The following is a 17,219-nucleotide window of genomic DNA, read 5'->3' on the forward strand; positions in this document are numbered from 1 at the left end:
TTTCTTCTGAACACCGGGCTGCCGTACAGGACGCGGAGACCATATGCCTCTCTCCTCATACATCATTGTATTGCCTTAGGGAGACTGATGGCGAAGCCACTTCAATCCTCTGCGTCTACCGATTCCTCCGACCTGTTCGGCCCTGACGATCCAGAGTTCCTTGAAGCTCTCAGGAACGCGGTGCTACCCGGAGATCAAATCACAGCTCCCTCACCTGACACAGAGTCACTGAGTCGCAAGCGTCATCATGATGAAAGTGACGAGCAGCAAGTTGAGACGACCTCACACGGGACCTTGACTCATAGACTCCGTGACACCGAGGATGATCCCGAGATCTATGGCGCATCTCGCTTTGGACATTTCGGAGAATACATGCATCGCAAGCGCGCCAAACTCCAGATACAGAATGCAGACCTAGGCGTTGGCACCACAACAAAAACATTTAGCGGTCTTTCAATATATGTGCGTATCTCCACCGTCATCTCAGGAATGCAGGGTCTTGACTTTGATCGCAGATTAACGGGTGGACGAATCCTTCAGTTCAAGATCTGCGTCAGTTGATAGTGACGCACGGGGGTGTGTTTCAACCTTACCTGGATAAGAAATCATTAGTGTCTGCACCTTCCTTATCAATCCAGTTATTTCACAAAGATTCATCGCCCCTTATACAGGACCCATATCATCACTTGCTCACTGACAGCTGCGAAGATCAAAGAATGGAAGCACATGAAGATTGTGAGGCCTGATTGGTTGGTGGATAGTGCCGCTGCAGGAACCTTAATGCCCTGGAGGAATTACATTTTCACACCTGAGGCCAGGGTCGAGCAACATCAAGGAGCGCACACGCCTCAAAGTTATCTGTCTACGGATTCACGTATAGCAGCATGCTCCGGTATGCGTAAGCATCAACAGCCACCATCAAACAAACAGGTTTCTGCGACAACGCCTGATTCCGGCATGACACGTATTGCCGCCCCTGAGGCTAGTGACCCCGCATCTTATTCACCCCGACCGCTGCATGTTACGGATCCTGGCACGTACAAAGACGCTGCACGCGTCCCTGGATACGCCGCTCATACATCGAACCCGCTAGCAGAGCGCGTGATGGCTAATCCTGAATGGAGAGCCGCACATACCTCCGTGGCACCGGATTTCATAGAAGGTTTTTACAAACACTCACGACTGCACTACCTGTCCACATGGAAGGCTGAGCTGAAAAATTTGGTTCAACAAGCCCAAGAAGAAGTTGAAAATGGGTTGATACATGAGTCTATAGGCGACCTTCAGGACATAGCTAAGAGTAGTGATGCCAACATGAGCGGGGCACAGCTCGCGGCGAGGTCTCCATCAAAAAGAAAAGGAAAGGAAAAAGCCCCAGGTTTGAAGCGTGTTATCATGCACTGCGACTTTGATTGCTTTTTCGTTTCCGTCGGTCTTCTGAGTCACCCTGAGTTGCGAGGCAGACCAGTTGTCGTTTGTCACTCGCAAGGGAGCACAGGGGGTGCATCGAGTACAAGTGAAATAGCAAGCTCAAGCTACGAAGCCAGGTCATTTGGGATCAAAAACGGAATGAGGTATGCTACATGCATTTCATGTGTTGACTTGTGAGTAATAGCTATCTTCAGCCTTCAGCAAGGACGGAGATTATGCCCTGATCTTATGACTATGCCCTACGAATTTGAGAAGTGTGTATTTGTCTTTTCATTCATTATACTCACCCAACACGAGATCAGATATAAACAGCTGTCGTTGCGTTTCTACACTATTTTAATGCGTCATGCGGATGATATCCAGGCCGTCTCCGTTGATGAGGCTTTAATTGAGGTTACCACGAGTGTTTCCCGATATGCTCTCCGGCCGTCTTCCCTAGCATTCGTGGATGATCCCGCAAGGTCCCTTGCAGAACAGATACGGTCCGAGGTCAGAGAAGGAACAGGTTGTGAAGGTACTTCACATTAATGTGTCCGTCGTCGCTTACTGACACCAGCCAGTTAGCATTGGTATCGCGGAGAACATACAACTTGCTCGCATTGCGACACGTAAGGCTAAGCCTGCAGGATCATTCCATCTGAAACTAGAAGGTGTAGAAGAGGTTCTAGCGCCGTTAGATATCGATGACCTTCACGGCTTCGGACATTCTACGCGCCACAAAGCGAACGAGAAGCTCGGAGCCACAAATCTCGGCGAACTCGCTAAGAAAAGCAAGGCCGCACTGTGCGACGCGCTTGGCAAGACTACTGGCGAAACTTTGTACAATGCGATCCGTGGCATCGATGAACGAAAGCTCGAGTCTGACAAACCGAGGAAGTCTGTCTCATGTGATATCAACGTGAGTTGCTGATAACTAGTTTGGTTTATGTAGTCACTGAGCTCTGAGTCTAATTTAGTATGGAATCCGTTTTGAAAACGACGGCCAAGCCAAGGCATTCATCTACCAGATGGCCGAAGAAGTTTCTCGGAGATTGAACGCTATCGACATGTGTGGACGTTCTTTAACACTGAAGATTATGAAACGCGATCCAAGTGCACCTGTCGAGGGACCCAAGGTATCAAGGATTCTAGACCTTATTCAAACCAGGTGCTGATGAATGTTCACCGTTCAGTTCATGGGACACGGTATCTGTGAAACGTTCAGCAAGCAAACTCTATTAAGCAGCACAAATGGCAGAGCTACAAGCGATCCAAAGGATATCGGTGACCACGCATGGGCACTACTGGATTCCTGGGGATTCGATCCGAAAGAGCTGCGCGGAATAGGCATTCAGGTACAGAAGCTAGATGTGCTGTCGGCATCTGACATCACCGATCCTGGGCAAGTGAAGCTACCCTTCCACGCTAGAAGCTCCAATACGACTGTACAGGAGAACACTGAACAAGATGTCCTCCCAGTGCCTAGGATTATCACTGAACCCCCTTCGCAAGATGATCCACTCCAGAATGAGAATGAGGCCGGTCCTTCACGTCCATTGCCTACATTGGACCTTCCCTCTTTCTCCCAGGTTGACAAGGACGTCTTCAATGCATTACCAGACGACGTCAAGAAGGAACTAGAAGTTGAATATCAACGCAGATCACGTTCGCCAATGCCGGCGGAACAACCCTCTCAAGACGTCCGACCGACAATCCTAGTCAAAGGCGTCAACGTCAAAAGAATCACTCAACAACTTGCACCCAAGAACAGAACGAGCGTATCCCCCCGCAAAAACACGCTCTTTGCAAAACGTGATGTCCCATCGTACATGCGTGTATCTGACACAGAGCTTCGCAAACTTGATATCGACCCAGATGTGTTTGCTGCTTTACCTTTGGATTTGCAGCGCGAGCAGGTGATCATGGTTCGACATGCGAGAAGTGGAAATCTCTTTCAAGAACGCAAGATCATCAAGGCTTCTAGTCGCGCGCCATCTGCACCTTATCGCAAGAAACCCCCTCCTCAGGCTAAGCACCCGGAGCCTCCTCTTTTGAAGCAGCAGGGCAAGCAGCCAGGGGAGAAATTGTACTTCGCGGAAACTGGAGATGTTCAGACCGTCATCGAGTCATGGGTCAAGGGATTTACAGAATATCCTCCGAAGCAAAAAGACGTTGACTACTTCAGCAAATTTTTGGTGCGGAGCGTAGAATCGGCTGATACAGGCATAGAGAAAACCATTGCTGTAATGAAGTGGTGGCTTATCCTCTTGAGGAGGAATTGGGAGGTGTACGAACGCACGAGCGGCGCGGAGGAGAATCATGATGGAAATTCGACTGCGGAGATCATCGGAAAGGCTTGGTGGAAAGCATTCTGGGAAGTGAAGGCCAAAGTCGATACTGCTGCCAGAAGACGCTTTGGTGGTTCATTATCTCTCAAATGATGGTTTGATCTAATACAGAGTAATTTATGCTTCTTCTTCAACAACTTCCTTGGTCCCAGAAGCTAAGAAGATCTGGACAGGCTGTCCATGTATCTTCGCCTTGCAGGCTGTCACAAATGAAAAGTTAATCAATCCAGCACCTTCGAATACGGCTTTGATGTCTGCCTCCTCAAATCCACCCTTGTGCGCAACAAGATTCGACTTGAGTGCTCCGGTGGGAAACAACGCCTGTACAGATTCTGGAGAAGAAATTTTCATTAAATCTGTGACCAAGAGCGAACCCCCTGGTTTCAGGTATGATGCAAGAGCCTTCGTGACATCTTCGATAGAGGGGAAATGGTGATACGCCGATGCACACTAGAATTCGTCAAGGTGAGAGCGTGGAACATTGCAGTCGGAGACGTACCACAACCACATCAAACTTCATTCCATCCAGCTGATTTGGGGCTTCAGTAGTAAGATCACAGCACACAGCTCTCATCTCCTCGGGTGGTATACCCTGATTAAAAGAGCTCTGATTGTACTGATCGACCATGCTCTGGCTGATGTCCATGCCCACGATGCATTTGACATGCGCAGCGAGTTGTCTGGAGATCAAACCTGGAGTATGACGGACAAATTCACAAGAGCGCTACGAAACCCTTCGTATGCATGACTGACCTGTGCCACAAGCATAGTCTAGAACCAACGTCGAGTCCTCCTCGAATAGATAGGCGTTGATCATGGCTGCTCCAAGGCGCCGAGCTAGCTCATGTCCGTCGGGATGATCATTGTACTGATGACCATGCTCATTGAAATAATTCTTGTTAAATTCCTTGAAATTGTGTTGCTCCTCATGGACTTGGGAAGAGCCATGGGGGTTGGGAGAGCCATGATCATGGCTATCAGGGTGGTGGTGTTCAAGTTGGTCACGATCATGTTCGGCCATTGTGCGAGCGCTTATGTTCGATTCAGGTTTTCGATATTTAAGTTGCCACCTCAGCACAGCCCATAGTCTAGTTAGACTGGTGACCAGCCCGTCTATGAGGCAAACCGTCGATAGACGGACTGGTAAAACTGGGTTTGAATTTGGATCAAGCGCGGATTCTCAGGATAACGTGATGTATAAACCTTTTTTGGAATAGCAAAACCACGTGAACTTTTGCTAAGGCCTTTGCAAGTATCGCTAAGTTTGATCGACGTGCGTGCTGTAACGTTCGACACAATAACGTTTTAACGTTCATATCAGACTCGTTCCATCACTTCATGTATATTCATTCTGCTTTCTGTATTCAACCTGCTACTTGAAGGATGCCAGTCTCTTCGACAGTTCTCAATGAGAACTTTAATCGATCTGTTGACTCTGGTTTCGTAGACATTACGACAGGTCTCCCTGCGGCTGCCGCAGCAACTCCGTCGCGTCTCTCACCTCACGAACGCGTGAAATCTGTTGTCAAGATCCTGAAATGTTGTTCCCTTGCAAAGTAGCACACGTAGCTCTCCAAGCTTGCCATATGCAGGTCGAAATGCTTCTTCACCATGATGCGGAAGCCCTGCGGTATGAATATTATGTGCTTCATCAATATGTACACGCTTAATGCGTTGAGTGAAGGTACGATTTTGTCGGAGAAGTCGTGCAAGGCGCGGAAGGTGACCATTGAACATTGATAGCTGCTCCGGTGAAACAATGAGATGAGTGAATTTCCCTGCGTGAATAGACTAGCAAGATATTTTATGTTAGTTTTGGTGCACTGACAACGACGCTGATGTGGCACGCCTGAACTTTGAATTTACCTCCCAGAGAGACAGATCTGTCGGAGTGTCTTCGTTGATTGCGATCGTAGGTATGCCATATTTTGTCGATTCAAGAACCTGTGATAATAGCATAATTCTGCATGTGCAAAAACAAAGTCATTACACTCCAGCCAAGTTACCTGGGTGGCCTGGAGTAGTGCTGCCGCGGTCCGGTCCAGAACCACGGTTCGAACCGGACTTTTGGTCCGGTTCTCTGTGGTTCGGTCCATGGTTCCCTCACCAGCCAGAACCGGACCGGAAAGCGGTTCTGGGTTCTGGACTTCACTAGTGGTCCGGTTCTGGTTCGACTTTCCCGAACCTTCCCGAACCGTTCCTTGACCTTCGAATCCCCTCGACTTCGACACCAACCACGACGACGTCGGTGTCCATGTCGACATCAAAACACCGTCTTCGAGATTTGCATTATTTGTTAATCAGGCTACTGTTAGCCTTTTTGAAGGTAAGTACTAATCAATTTATTCTCAAGACTCTGACATATGTTTACCTATATCACAGATATCTACTTGTTCTAGTCTATATGCTTCCTGGATAGTCATGATCCTCCACCGGTTCTCAACTCTAACAGACATCAGGAAAACCCCAACTTACTTAATCTTGCTTAATCAACTTAGCCACATTTGTTTCCTCTCTCATGCATCATCTACCTAGTAAATTTTGTATTTTTTTAGTGTAACCTGTAACAAAATATGTATGCTAATATGACTGAACAACTTTTTCCTGAATATGTCAAATTTGAATTTCTAGCAAAGTAGGCTAAGTCACTAAGTACGACTTAAGTCTGTTTAAGGCAAGCTTAAGTAAGTTGGGGTTTTCCTGATGGATCTCCTTGGATATTGTCGCTCTGTCTAGGTGAGTATCTTTTTTTTTTGCTTAAGTCCATGTCTCATTTTGTTACAGTTCTTGACCCTAACTATAAGTTAGCATACGTCGAACAGTGATGGACTGTGACGAAGGTCGCAAACGGGAGGGCTCGTCTTGAGGCAGTGGTGAGTACTATTCAAACTTAAGTACCCTACCGGTCTCTAACTCCAAATGTATTCTTAGTTTGACAAATATTATCAAGCGCCTCCAGCCCCAGGACCACATCCCAAGGAGCCAGAGGCCACGTCATCAACAACGAAAGCTTCGATTTGTTATGGTGCTTCCTGGATGCGCGACGCTATCATGGAACGTCAAGCTACAGACCATCGCATGCGCGATCCTCATCAAGAGCTCTCTGCATACCTTACTTCACCATTGGAGGAGACTGATGATGTTGTGGCATGGTGGGGTGTAAGTCAGCCCTCAAATTCATTGTTCCCCGCTTACATTCTTGATTAGTTACATTCGCTGCAGTACCCAACACTAGCTCGTGTTGCGCGTGATTACCTGCCCATTCAAGGCAGTTCCGTTCCCTCTGAATGCGCTTTCTCCAGCGCGGGCATCACATCAACTCTGCACCGCAACGCACTCGCATCATCCACTTTCTCCGCGCTATAATTGATGAAGGCAGCCTATAAGAATGGACATGTGTCAGCAGCAGTAGAGGCAGAAGGGTATGCAGTTGGTATGCAGTTAGACTAGCTACCCAATGTCATGTAGATGTCTTGTGAATGTTTTTTCCGTTGCTTGAAAAAATTTCAGTTCGGTTTGTGTTCGGACCAGACAAGAACCGGACTGGACCATTGAGAACCGTTCTCAATGGTCTGGTTCTGGGTTCGACAATTTTAAAGAACCAAACCATGGTTCGGTTCTTGGTTCTCGTCAAGGACCCTCTGAACTGGACCGAACCGGACCACGGCAGCACTAGCGAGTTCGAACTTCGATGTTCGAAATCAGTGTATCAAATCCGCATTAGTAGGAGTACATATCGCACGTCCCCTATGTTGGAGTATACATTTGTATTCTTTTGGTCTCAGTTAATGTTGCGATTGGGAGCTACGATTCTAGAACTGCTCTGCTCACGTACGTTGTAGTTTCAAAATTTTCAAACTACGCACGTAAAACCCGTTGAAGATATTAGTGACTAGTACTAGTGCTGCCGCGGTCCAGTCCAGAACCATGGTTCGAACCGGACTTTTGGTCCGGTTCTCCGCAGTTCGGTCCATGGTTCTTGCGCCAGCTAGAACTGGACCGGAAAACGGTTCTCGGTTCTAGGTCTTCCCAAACGGTCCAGTTCTGGTTCGGCCTTCCCGAACCATTCCGAACCCTTATCGACTTCAACTTCGACAACATCTGCCTCGACATCAGACTGTCGTCTTCGGGATTTACGTTGTTGATTAATCAAGCTACATTTAGCCTTTTCGAAGGTAAGCACTAACTAATTAAACTCTCAAGTCTCTCACCAACTCACCTCTATAACAGGAGGTTCTGTTCATTGAGGACCGGCTACAACACTGCGCAAGACTACCTTTTACTGGAGGTGGATATATTAGGCGTGATCAAGGTGGATTTTGGAGGGATTGTGTCTTGCACTATGCTGCAGAGGTGCGTATTATGATTTGTACTCTGAATGCTGATGGCTCCCTCGAGGGCCAGCACTCATCACTACCAGCGCACAACCCATCACACACCACACTACCTGCGCCTATGTTGATGCCTGCCACCTCACCGCATCCCCTCTCACTCGCTTGCTGTTCTTGCCGGCTGACTTTTGCTGGCTGGCTCGCCGTGTCTCACTCACCCACTGTCTCTCGCTCACTGTCTCACTCACCCACTGTCTCTCGCTCACTGTCTCACATGCCCGCTGGCTGCTCTCGCCCACTGTCTCTCACCCTCTGTCTCTCACCCCGCTTTCAAACCAATATTCCGCGACGACTCGACAAGAGAACAGAGGGGATCCATAGGAACGGCAAAGACACGCACGCTAATCTACTGCCCACCCCCCTTCTCCTCCAGAAGACATGCCATCGAGCTGTGATACGCCTCGCCACTCTACCCCAATGCCACCCTCTCCACCCACATCTCAAACACGTCATCAAGCACCAAAACATATCCCGGCACCATTCATCACTCGACAACCTTCCAAATATACCCCGATGAGACCGCAAGCACACCGCATACAAAGCCGAGGTCATACATCGGGACTTGAATGAGCTTTCGCTAATATGCTCGAGTAAAAGTCATGTCATTCACACAGCAGGGAAACTAACATTTTACCACCTTTTTCCGCCAGTGAAATCACATCCTAATGGCGGTTAACTGGCAGCTTACTTCAAATTGCTTGTCTAGATCAGACGCCGCAGGTTCACATTCCCCACAGTAAGCATTGGTTGTTATTGTGTTTTATTTCATTCTCACCATTTGTATAGATCAAATCAGTTAGCTCTTGGATCAGCAGCTACAGAGGCAGAGAGGGGTATGTAGCCATGTCATTGGAGTAGCTACTCAATGTGTAAACTAGTATTTCAATGTTTTTTTTTTCATGCTCACTGCTGAAAATTTTCGGGTTCGGTTCGAGTTCGGACCAGAAAAAAACCAAACCAGACCACAGAGAACCGTTCTCTGTGGTCCGGTTCAGGGTTTGAAGATTTTGCAGAACCGGACCATGGTCCGGTTCTCGTCCAGGACCCTCTGAACCGGACCGACTCGGACCACGGCAGCACTAGCCTGGAGGCGTTTGAGTGGCAAAATAGTCATACTAATGGTGCCAGGGCGGAGTAGGATAGGAATTATGATACATAATGTTTTTCCACTGCCAGTGCCTGCAGTTATGATGGTGTCTTGACCGTTCAATGTCGCAAGAACAGCCTCGAGCTGGAATTGTCGTGGAACAATAGCTGTTGCCGTCAACACGTACACAATCAAGCATGCGCGTAATGCATGCGTTCGGTCAGAGTCACAGAGTGTCTGAAGATAGTCGGTGGGAAGGCGTTCTTTGATAAGATCATGCGCGAAATGATCCAGAGCGTCGAGTGATGCGATGTGGATTCCCTGTATCAGTGATTGCTGGTCCATTGATTTTGCAGCACATATGAGGATGTGTCGCGTCGCGTCAATTAGTGAAAACTATATCGTTTATTTTGTATTCTACAATACTTGTTGAAAAACCCTAGTTCTTTTATTGGCTAGAGGTCACGTTATCCTGAGAATCCGCGCTTGATCCAAATTCAAACCCAGTTTTACCAGTCCGTCTATCGACGGTTTGCCTCATAGACGGGCTGGTCACCAGTCTATAGTCTAGTAGGGGCACTAGTACTATAAGGAAAATGCTGCGCCACTGGGCTGCGACTGCTGCGGTATCTGCCGTGACGTTCCAAATTTACGCTATACAGTGTACACTAATAGTTGTACTACTAACTTACTAAGTAGAGCAGCAGATTAACTCACGAGCAAAATACACTTGCTTGTTGTTGGCTACATACGCTGGACTCTGCATCGATTCCAACACGAGTTTGCAATACTATGATGTGCAAAATAACTGCTGAGGGACCATATATTATACAGCTCAAGTTTATTTTCAGCAAGTATACTAGTGTTGCAGCACCTTGTCGCGGGCGTCGCGGGCACCATATAACAGCACCCCCCAAATATGGAAAGAAGGTGCCCGCGACAAGGCGCCGCGACACTGTTCAGTAATTCATATTCAATTCCAAAACAAGCTGACTTTCTGCTATCTTGAGTAACAGCACAAGGATCTAAACGGGGGTAACGATGTTGTGTACAAAACAAAAGAATACTAGAGAACTGCGACTGAGTCATGAATTTCACGGTCTTCTTTCTGTGTGGAAATGATAGCGCGAGCGTCGGACTCCGTTCTACTCTGAGAACATAAATCCCAAAATCAAAATTCTCAGAAGAACTTCTGTTGATTATAACCGAGAACGAGATGCATGGCCGGAGTTCCTTTCAGTATGCAAAAACATGACCTCTCTGGCGCGCGACAGCCAATCTTATTTCTGGCGAATTGACAGAGTATCAGAGTATTACATTAAATGGATCTCTGGTACGACCGGACTTGATTGAAATCGATTTCAAGAAATAAGTCAGGGTCACGTGCGTGTGTTGATGGGAACGCGTCGTCGGAGTCACGAATTAAACTGTAGGTCCACAACCGCCACATCAATCCACATCAGATTAATGATCGATGGACCACTACATTTGCGCCACATTCGTCGACCGTATATAAGGCAAGCAGAAAGCAGACGTCTTCCTTAGCCTCTTAGTTTTCTCTCCCTCAACTAGCTCTGCTCACAACACTCAGTCAGCGCGATCATTGAACACCTAGCTTCATGTCCCCTGCTCGCGAGACAGGCACATCCTCTACCCCGCCACGCGCTAATGCATCAAGTCAAGGTGGTAGTAAAATAGAATCCACTCCAAACAGCCGTGGGGCTTCCGTCGTTAGCGAGAACATCAGCTTGGTCGGTGTCCAGTACGTACCTTTCTTGCTCTTATGGAGTAACACCTGACGTTCCATGAAGGGTTAAGGAGGTCCGGCCATGGATTCAGCGGGACATTGAGCAGGCCAAGCAGTGCAAGGCAGATGCCATGCTGCAAGCCCTCCTACAGCGCGCGTCTTGTGCCCCTGAGACGGAACAGCCCGAGCTCCTGCAAAAGTGCCTGAAGGGAATTCTGCCGGTTTGCAATGGACAGGTCTTCGCTGGCGGCATGTCCTCCTCTGGCATCGAGACAGCCCTGAAAGAATAGTGAGTGCTCCTTCGCTGATCAGACGCTTCCACGCTTACAATGATTGCAAGCGTACGTCCAGGAATAGAAAGCGACTTCTACAGCCCTTTTATTGAAGCCACGAACATTGCGCTCGCTTGTCTTGAAGAGATCAAGATTGACGGGATGCGTGCCCCTGTCTTCACTGTGGACATGATCTTCCAGCAGAACGATATGCCCATGTACCAAACCCACCAGACGGTGAGATCAACTCGGAAGCCCGACGTCGTCATTCTTCCTTTGAACAGCGCATGCGCTCCATTTGAGGATGAGAAGGGCAAACAGAAGAGCAAACAGAAAGACGACGAGAAGGGTAACACGAAGCACGACGAGGAGCACGACATGAAGCGCAAGGCTCACATGGCCAAGAATGCAAAGGAAAAGCCACCAGCGCCACTCCACTGGAAAGATGTTCTGGCTTGCATCGAGTTCAAGAGAAAGACGCCAGGGAGGACGAAAGAGATTAAGGCGCCGCCCTCTTCGTATACAGTAACAGACTATGTCCCTACTAAACCAGAATATCTGCCGGTGGATCATCTCAAGGCTGAAGTGCCTACGCCAGGCTCTTCGCAGACCCCAGCAACACAACCTGCGTCCGATAACGCGCGTAAGTGATTTGACTTTTGTATCCAAGATCAAACTGAATGAACCGAGCAGCAGTCCAATCTTCCGACCTTACTGCTGCACAGCCTTCCAAGGGCGGGTCCAGCTCCAAGCGCAAGGCCGCGGACACTTTGGAATCTACCGCGAAAAAATTCAAGGTCAATCCTGACGAGCCAGATGTGACTGTCCAGACGGGTCTGTACACTGCCGAAATGTTTGCCGCCAATCTTGCCGTCGAATATCTGATTAATTTCATCGTTGTCGGTGGGTTTGTTCGTCTGTCGAGACTGGTCGCGCTCTTACCACCGCTTTTTAGACGATGTGATCTGGACCTGGTATTATGATCGCCAGGGCACCGTTCAAAGCTCGGGCATTAACTTCATTCAAGATCTCCCGCGATTCATAGTGCTGTTATATGCGTTACAACGCTTCAAGGTTCACGATTGGGGCCGAAACAAGGACTTCCTCCCAGTTCAAGTTGGGGGGAAACAATGCCACGAATTCACAATCAAGGATGAAGATCTTGGAACGGTGGATCTGTTGCTTCACACTAGCCACGACGAAAGAGTGACGCACTACGGACTACAAGGACGGGCCACCAATGTGGTCCCTGTCACTAGCGAAGCGCTCACTAAAAAATATGGTCACTTCCAGGATGGAATGGTGGCCAAGATATTTTGGGGAGAGGCGAGTCGCACTAGCGAGCCGGAGATCCTGAAAAAGGTTGAGGAGATCGCTAAGAGGCACCCAACTGTCCAAGACCATATTCCTGAGCTCCTTTGGCACCACACGTTCACGAATCCCACGTCCGCCGTCCGAGAAGCGCTTGGTGTTCCGGAACCCAGCATGGGCAGTCGCGTGCTCTACATTCTTGTATTCCGCAAGCTCTACCCCATCACGAAGCTTCACGGCAAGGATCTTTTCGACGTCTGGCGTCAGTGTATCTTATGTACGTTTTTGATTCAGCTTATGTGGCTCTTCGTTGACATGGCCCACAGGCCACCTCACTTTGTGGAAGGAAGGGGTTTATCATCGAGATATCAGCCCTGGAAACTTGATGTGGTACAGGAAAAACCGCAGACTGATCGGTGTCTTAAACGACTACGATCTATCCTCGTTGGCGAATGCAGTGGGTCCTCAGGGAAACGAGCGTACGGGCACGGTACCGTTCATGGCGCTCGAGCTTCTCACCAAAGATGGTCAACAAGGCAAAGTGAAACACCTATATCGCCATGATCTAGAATCGTTTATGTGGGTTTTCGCCTGGATTTGCTTGCGTTATAGGCAGGGAGTCCTTCTACCGCAGAGATTGCGCCCTCTCGACGAGTGGGCGACTTTAGACGCTATTGCATGTGGCGAGAAGAAGTTAGCCTTTCTGGTGAATCCTCTCAATCATCTACCCCCGGACCTCCAAACTTCTCAATCGGAGGTAGATGTGTCTTTATGGGCTCTCCTTGTGGAATGTTTTCAGGTGCTCGATGCAGCCGCCTACAATCGCCGTAATCACGTTCGCCGTATTCTCCTTGCTCAGCTGGGATCGACGGAAGGAACATACGAGCAGATAAATGCCGAGGAAACAGTATCGGATATGGATGATTTACTAGGCAAATTCACAGGTACCGTGCCGTGGGTTAAGCTCAGCAACACTTTACTTTTATAGTGGTCGTTACACCACATATTGTTTTCTGTGTTTCGCTATTACTCATAGAATGGACGGATGTTACATAGATCATTCTTTGTAGTTCTGTCGTCCCCAAACCGTCAAATATAGTATGTGCGTTTGTTCTGACGAATTAATATACTATTAGAGTACAGATAGATCTCCAATATTCGTACGGCTTAAGTGAAATCGATTTCCAGGACTCAGCCGTCATAAGTTAGGGTCACGTGTCCGTGCTGATGGGGCGAATGCAAAGAGTAGTAATTAATGCATGAGATTGAGATAAGTAAACTGAGTATCAATTAGCGTAGGCATGAACTGAAGTGACAAGGCATCAATCGGCTAGTCATAAAATGGTATCAAGAGGCATAAGGCATGAAAGTGTAAAGAAAGGGTGACTGCTAAATCAATATCCACAACTCGGGTCGCGAGTCTGGTTATGAATAGTGGTATATGCTCAAGCTTAACACTCGAAGAAGTTGGGAAGGGGGGTAAATCAACAACACTTCGGCTAGGATAGCTTAATGTGAAATCAAAGCCATGTATACACCATAAGCATTGCTTTGTCAGTTCGAGGCATCGATGATCGTGCGGAGTGTCTGAATCTCGCGATGGAGGAGGTCGATCACACCCTCCATGCTACTCATCTTTCTCTTCACGTTGCTCAGCTTCACGGTTTTGGAGTCGGGGGCTGAGTTCGGAAGCTGGGGCACTGACACATAGCTCATGACTTTGGATTTGTTAGCGAACTGCATGTCAACCGAGTGATGCACCTACCGACTCTAGGCTGTTTTCGCTGCACCGCAGAAGTGCCCATGCGGCGAGCGGACATTTTCCGCGCCTTCACCCTCTCCGATGATCGAGAATGAAAGCCACCTCGCAAGCCCGACTTTCCTCGTTGCTTGGTGGGCTGGTTGACATCCAACTCACACTTTTTCTTCAGTTGCTTGCATGCAGTGCAAACCAACAGGAGGCCAGTTTTGCCCCTGGCTCTCATGCATATCTTGCCTTCCCTGGCACAACGAGGACAGGGATCAGTGGCGCTGACGGTGCCTGGCCGTGTTGTCAAGGTGTTGGCCTGATAATTGTCAATAAGTTAGTATGCTACCAGAAGTCAAACGTATCAGTCTTACCGAATTGCCATTTGCCTTCAAAGATAAAGCTGTCGGTGTTTTGGTCTGAAGCCTGTGATTAGTAAAATAACCAGACTATTGTTAGTAACTTACTTTCGCTCCAGGGTGTTGCACATATATCACTCCCTTGGATACGCCTTCTCCCGTCTTGTTGACGGTATTGGACTTGGTGTCTGCACAGATTCGTTTGTGCGCCCCATCCCTCATACCTCCTGTAAGCGGGGTTTGTAACTCACACCCCCGTTTCTTAGATCCCCGGTGATTGGACAGGCCCTTAGACTGGTCCGTCTGTAGTGTTTCCTCCTCTTCGCCATTCTCATCCACATGAGACAGAGACTTAGGACCAAAGACACGCAGCCGGCGCTCGCTAATTGCGCTGGAAGCCACGGAAGTATTATCGGCGATTAAAGGAACATCATCGGCAGCAGTGGGTGGGTCAGCAAGTAGTAGGACACCCTCAGGGAGGGCCTGTAACATCTGTTGATCCGGATGAACATACCACGTCTTGTGGATCAGTGGGTGGTTTTCGATCCTTGGGTCATCTTCTCTGATATTCTGCCAGCTGGGTATGCCGACCCACTGCTTGTTCTGGCAGATGGTGGTTATCTCTACCGCTGCTGACAGGAAAATGGGGTCGAACATTGTTGCCGCAGGTATGAGGGTTTGTACACGAACGAACTGCAGGATGGTTTGTTCAGTACACATAGAAAAGCCTGAGTTCAGACTTACCAATATCTGGCTAATCTTTCCCCGGTATTCTACGTGCTTTGGGTCGCCAGGTTGGAGCTGGCGAGCAAAGCCCAAAAGCCCCCGAATCGTGTCAGCCTCCATAGCTAACGCCCTGTTCTGCGGTGAAGTCATGAGCTTCGTAATAAACTGTTGCGCAGATGTTCCAGATGACATCGTCTAGATCTTATGATGAACTCAAGATAAGAATAGGACTGTAAGGGTCAGAAAAGCTGCAGCACATTCCAAAAGTAGCACTTCAACAGATTTCAACGCGTGGTACACGGTCACGTGACATACAAATACTTCCGTTCATATCATCGTTCGCCTACAGCATGGAAATTTGCTCAAGGACGAACTGTGGGCGCAAATATGCAAACGTGTTCTCCTAAAAAATTCATCGATACTCTTTCACACGCGTGGGTCGTGTGAGACCAGTATACTACCAATGTTCCAAAAAAAGAGGTACATGTGTTGCTCGTGATTTGTGAAGTCTCTGCGAGTGTCCATATTGTCCGTACACGAAAGCCAAAGATGATCGATCAACTGCAACAAAAACATTTGCTTCACACACCTATAAAGCTGGTGAGTACGAGATGCCTTTGTATTTGACGGGGCTCAGAGTATATTGCTTACCCTAATCTCACGGTTTCACAGACCGCAATTGCTTTCATCAACTTGGGTGGCCGTAACGGTGGTGCGCCCCAGAAACTCGGCCTGTCCACCCGTGAGGCCGTTCATAGCCTCAAGTGACAGGTTGAACCCATCCCGTGCCTCATCACCGACGTCAATGGCGGTAACATATTTGGTGGTGGTTACCGACGAGCTGGAGTAGGTGATTTCCCAGCACGATCCACAGTATGCCGAGTTCCAGCCCGTGATCTGGGGTGCACCTCCGATGTAAGGGAAGTTGGGAATAGAGCTAAAAGTAGTGTAACCACGCGACTCCAAACCATTGGAGCCGTCTGAGCAGGCCACCGTGTCGAGTGAGTTGGATCCCACATCATAGTTGGTATCATAAGAGAGGCTGTAAGATGTAGCGATGGCGCACGTAGCGAGGGCAGCGACGGTGGAAGTGATTAAGAACTTCATCGTGGGTACAAAAGCAAGGTTTTCGATGGAAGATTGATTAATCAACTTGCTGAACGATGAGGCCTCTTGGGGCAGTAAATTGAATGACTTACATACCGTATGAGAGCCCTTTTATGCACCAAGGGCAACTTGGAATTGAGCCGCACCGCCGGAGTCGGGTTTAAATGTCATCATTTCAGTATTTCTCCTTTCGTATGATGTCCGTATGTAGCGAAATGTACGGACAAGCTGAGTACGGCGGTTCTTCACCGTTGCATCGCATATGGCTACAAAGACTACTTCTAGAGAAGAAGGAAAAGAACATTGAGTATGGGATCACCCCAGCAAGGCAAATTCTCCGTACCTGCGCTGTGTCTGTAGCCTCGTGGTGGACGGTTCTCAACACGAGTACATCACAAACAAGGACAGGACAAGCAGTCTTCTGCTGAAGTGAGCCATGTCAAATTTGTTCAAAGCAATGGACTATTGCAATCACATGCGCATGAACATCAGCGGCGAGAGTCTAACCAATTTATGTCACCATCTCGGACACCATAGCCTGTCTATGCAAGTAAGAACATACCTTATATATCCTTAAATCAGTAGACAAATTGGTTCTAATGAGCCCATAAGAGGAGAAAGCAAATGGTCCTGAAACCATTGGCCACAAGTCACTAGATCATTCTTGCCCTAGGATACGACCAGTCTCGCGTTTGATATGACACAACTCTGTCC

The 17,219-nt window shown here is 48.3% G+C and overlaps 6 protein-coding genes across 6 annotated transcripts; 2 read left to right on the forward strand and 4 right to left on the reverse strand.

The window, feature by feature from the left end:
• Positions 1–87: 87 nt before the first annotated feature.
• F5147DRAFT_577321 (uncharacterized protein) lies at positions 88–3,851 on the forward strand (the record flags this gene model as incomplete). Its single annotated transcript, XM_041431389.1, has 8 exons — positions 88–462; positions 516–613; positions 672–1,574; positions 1,626–1,685; positions 1,734–1,945; positions 1,992–2,329; positions 2,388–2,546; positions 2,604–3,851. The coding sequence occupies 8 exons, from the start codon at positions 88–90 to the stop codon at positions 3,849–3,851; spliced, it is 3,393 nt and encodes a 1,130-aa protein (XP_041292554.1).
• Positions 3,852–3,875: 24 nt separating this feature from the next.
• Positions 3,876–4,779, reverse strand: F5147DRAFT_773939 (S-adenosyl-L-methionine-dependent methyltransferase; the record flags this gene model as incomplete). The annotated part of the gene is made up of 3 exons (XM_041441546.1): positions 3,876–4,208; positions 4,258–4,451; positions 4,512–4,779. 3 exons carry the CDS (start codon positions 4,777–4,779, stop codon positions 3,876–3,878), a joined length of 795 nt encoding a protein of 264 aa, XP_041292555.1.
• A 266-nt stretch (positions 4,780–5,045) lies between these two features.
• On the reverse strand, positions 5,046–6,022 carry F5147DRAFT_761102 (uncharacterized protein; the record flags this gene model as incomplete). The annotated part of the gene is made up of 3 exons (XM_041440508.1): positions 5,046–5,549; positions 5,625–5,702; positions 5,765–6,022. The coding sequence occupies 3 exons, from the start codon at positions 6,020–6,022 to the stop codon at positions 5,256–5,258; spliced, it is 630 nt and encodes a 209-aa protein (XP_041292556.1). The 3' UTR covers positions 5,046–5,255.
• A 4,833-nt stretch (positions 6,023–10,855) lies between these two features.
• On the forward strand, positions 10,856–13,554 carry F5147DRAFT_837161 (uncharacterized protein; the record flags this gene model as incomplete). Its single annotated transcript, XM_041444047.1, has 6 exons — positions 10,856–10,998; positions 11,048–11,272; positions 11,324–11,898; positions 11,949–12,158; positions 12,211–12,843; positions 12,893–13,554. The coding sequence occupies 6 exons, from the start codon at positions 10,856–10,858 to the stop codon at positions 13,552–13,554; spliced, it is 2,448 nt and encodes an 815-aa protein (XP_041292557.1).
• Positions 13,555–13,791: 237 nt separating this feature from the next.
• Positions 13,792–15,650, reverse strand: F5147DRAFT_695899 (uncharacterized protein). Its single transcript, XM_041437406.1, has 4 exons — positions 14,781–15,650; positions 14,688–14,732; positions 14,332–14,632; positions 13,792–14,284 (listed from the first exon to the last, which is right to left on the reverse strand). The coding sequence occupies exons 1-4, from the start codon at positions 15,588–15,590 to the stop codon at positions 14,121–14,123; spliced, it is 1,320 nt and encodes a 439-aa protein (XP_041292558.1). The 5' UTR covers positions 15,591–15,650; the 3' UTR covers positions 13,792–14,120.
• A 253-nt stretch (positions 15,651–15,903) lies between these two features.
• Positions 15,904–16,692, reverse strand: F5147DRAFT_178425 (Cerato-platanin). Its single transcript, XM_041428414.1, has 2 exons — positions 16,050–16,692; positions 15,904–15,987 (listed from the first exon to the last, which is right to left on the reverse strand). The coding sequence occupies exon 1, from the start codon at positions 16,503–16,505 to the stop codon at positions 16,065–16,067; it is 441 nt and encodes a 146-aa protein (XP_041292559.1). The 5' UTR covers positions 16,506–16,692; the 3' UTR covers positions 15,904–15,987; positions 16,050–16,064.
• Between the last annotated feature and the right edge of the window lie 527 nt (positions 16,693–17,219).

Source organism: Suillus discolor (assembly GCF_016758755.1).
Source record: "Suillus discolor strain FC423 chromosome Unknown F5147scaffold_29, whole genome shotgun sequence".
In the NCBI taxonomy this organism is placed as follows: Eukaryota; Fungi; Basidiomycota; class Agaricomycetes; order Boletales; family Suillaceae; genus Suillus; species Suillus discolor.

What these genes read in the sequence shown, in the direction of transcription:
- F5147DRAFT_695899 (XM_041437406.1), bottom strand. Translation starts at nt 15,590, where the DNA reads ATGTCATCTGGAACATCTGCGCAACAGTTTATTACGAAGCTCATGACT. An exon ending in TGCAACACCCTGGAGCGAAA is followed by an intron (nt 14,733 to 14,780) that starts GTAAGTTACTAA and finishes CACAGGCTTCAG; the next exon opens with ACCAAAACACCGACAGCTTT. An exon ending in TGAAGGCAAATGGCAATTCG is followed by an intron (nt 14,633 to 14,687) that starts GTAAGACTGATA and finishes GACAATTATCAG; the next exon opens with GCCAACACCTTGACAACACG.
- F5147DRAFT_178425 (XM_041428414.1), bottom strand. Translation starts at nt 16,505, where the DNA reads ATGAAGTTCTTAATCACTTCCACCGTCGCTGCCCTCGCTACGTGCGCC.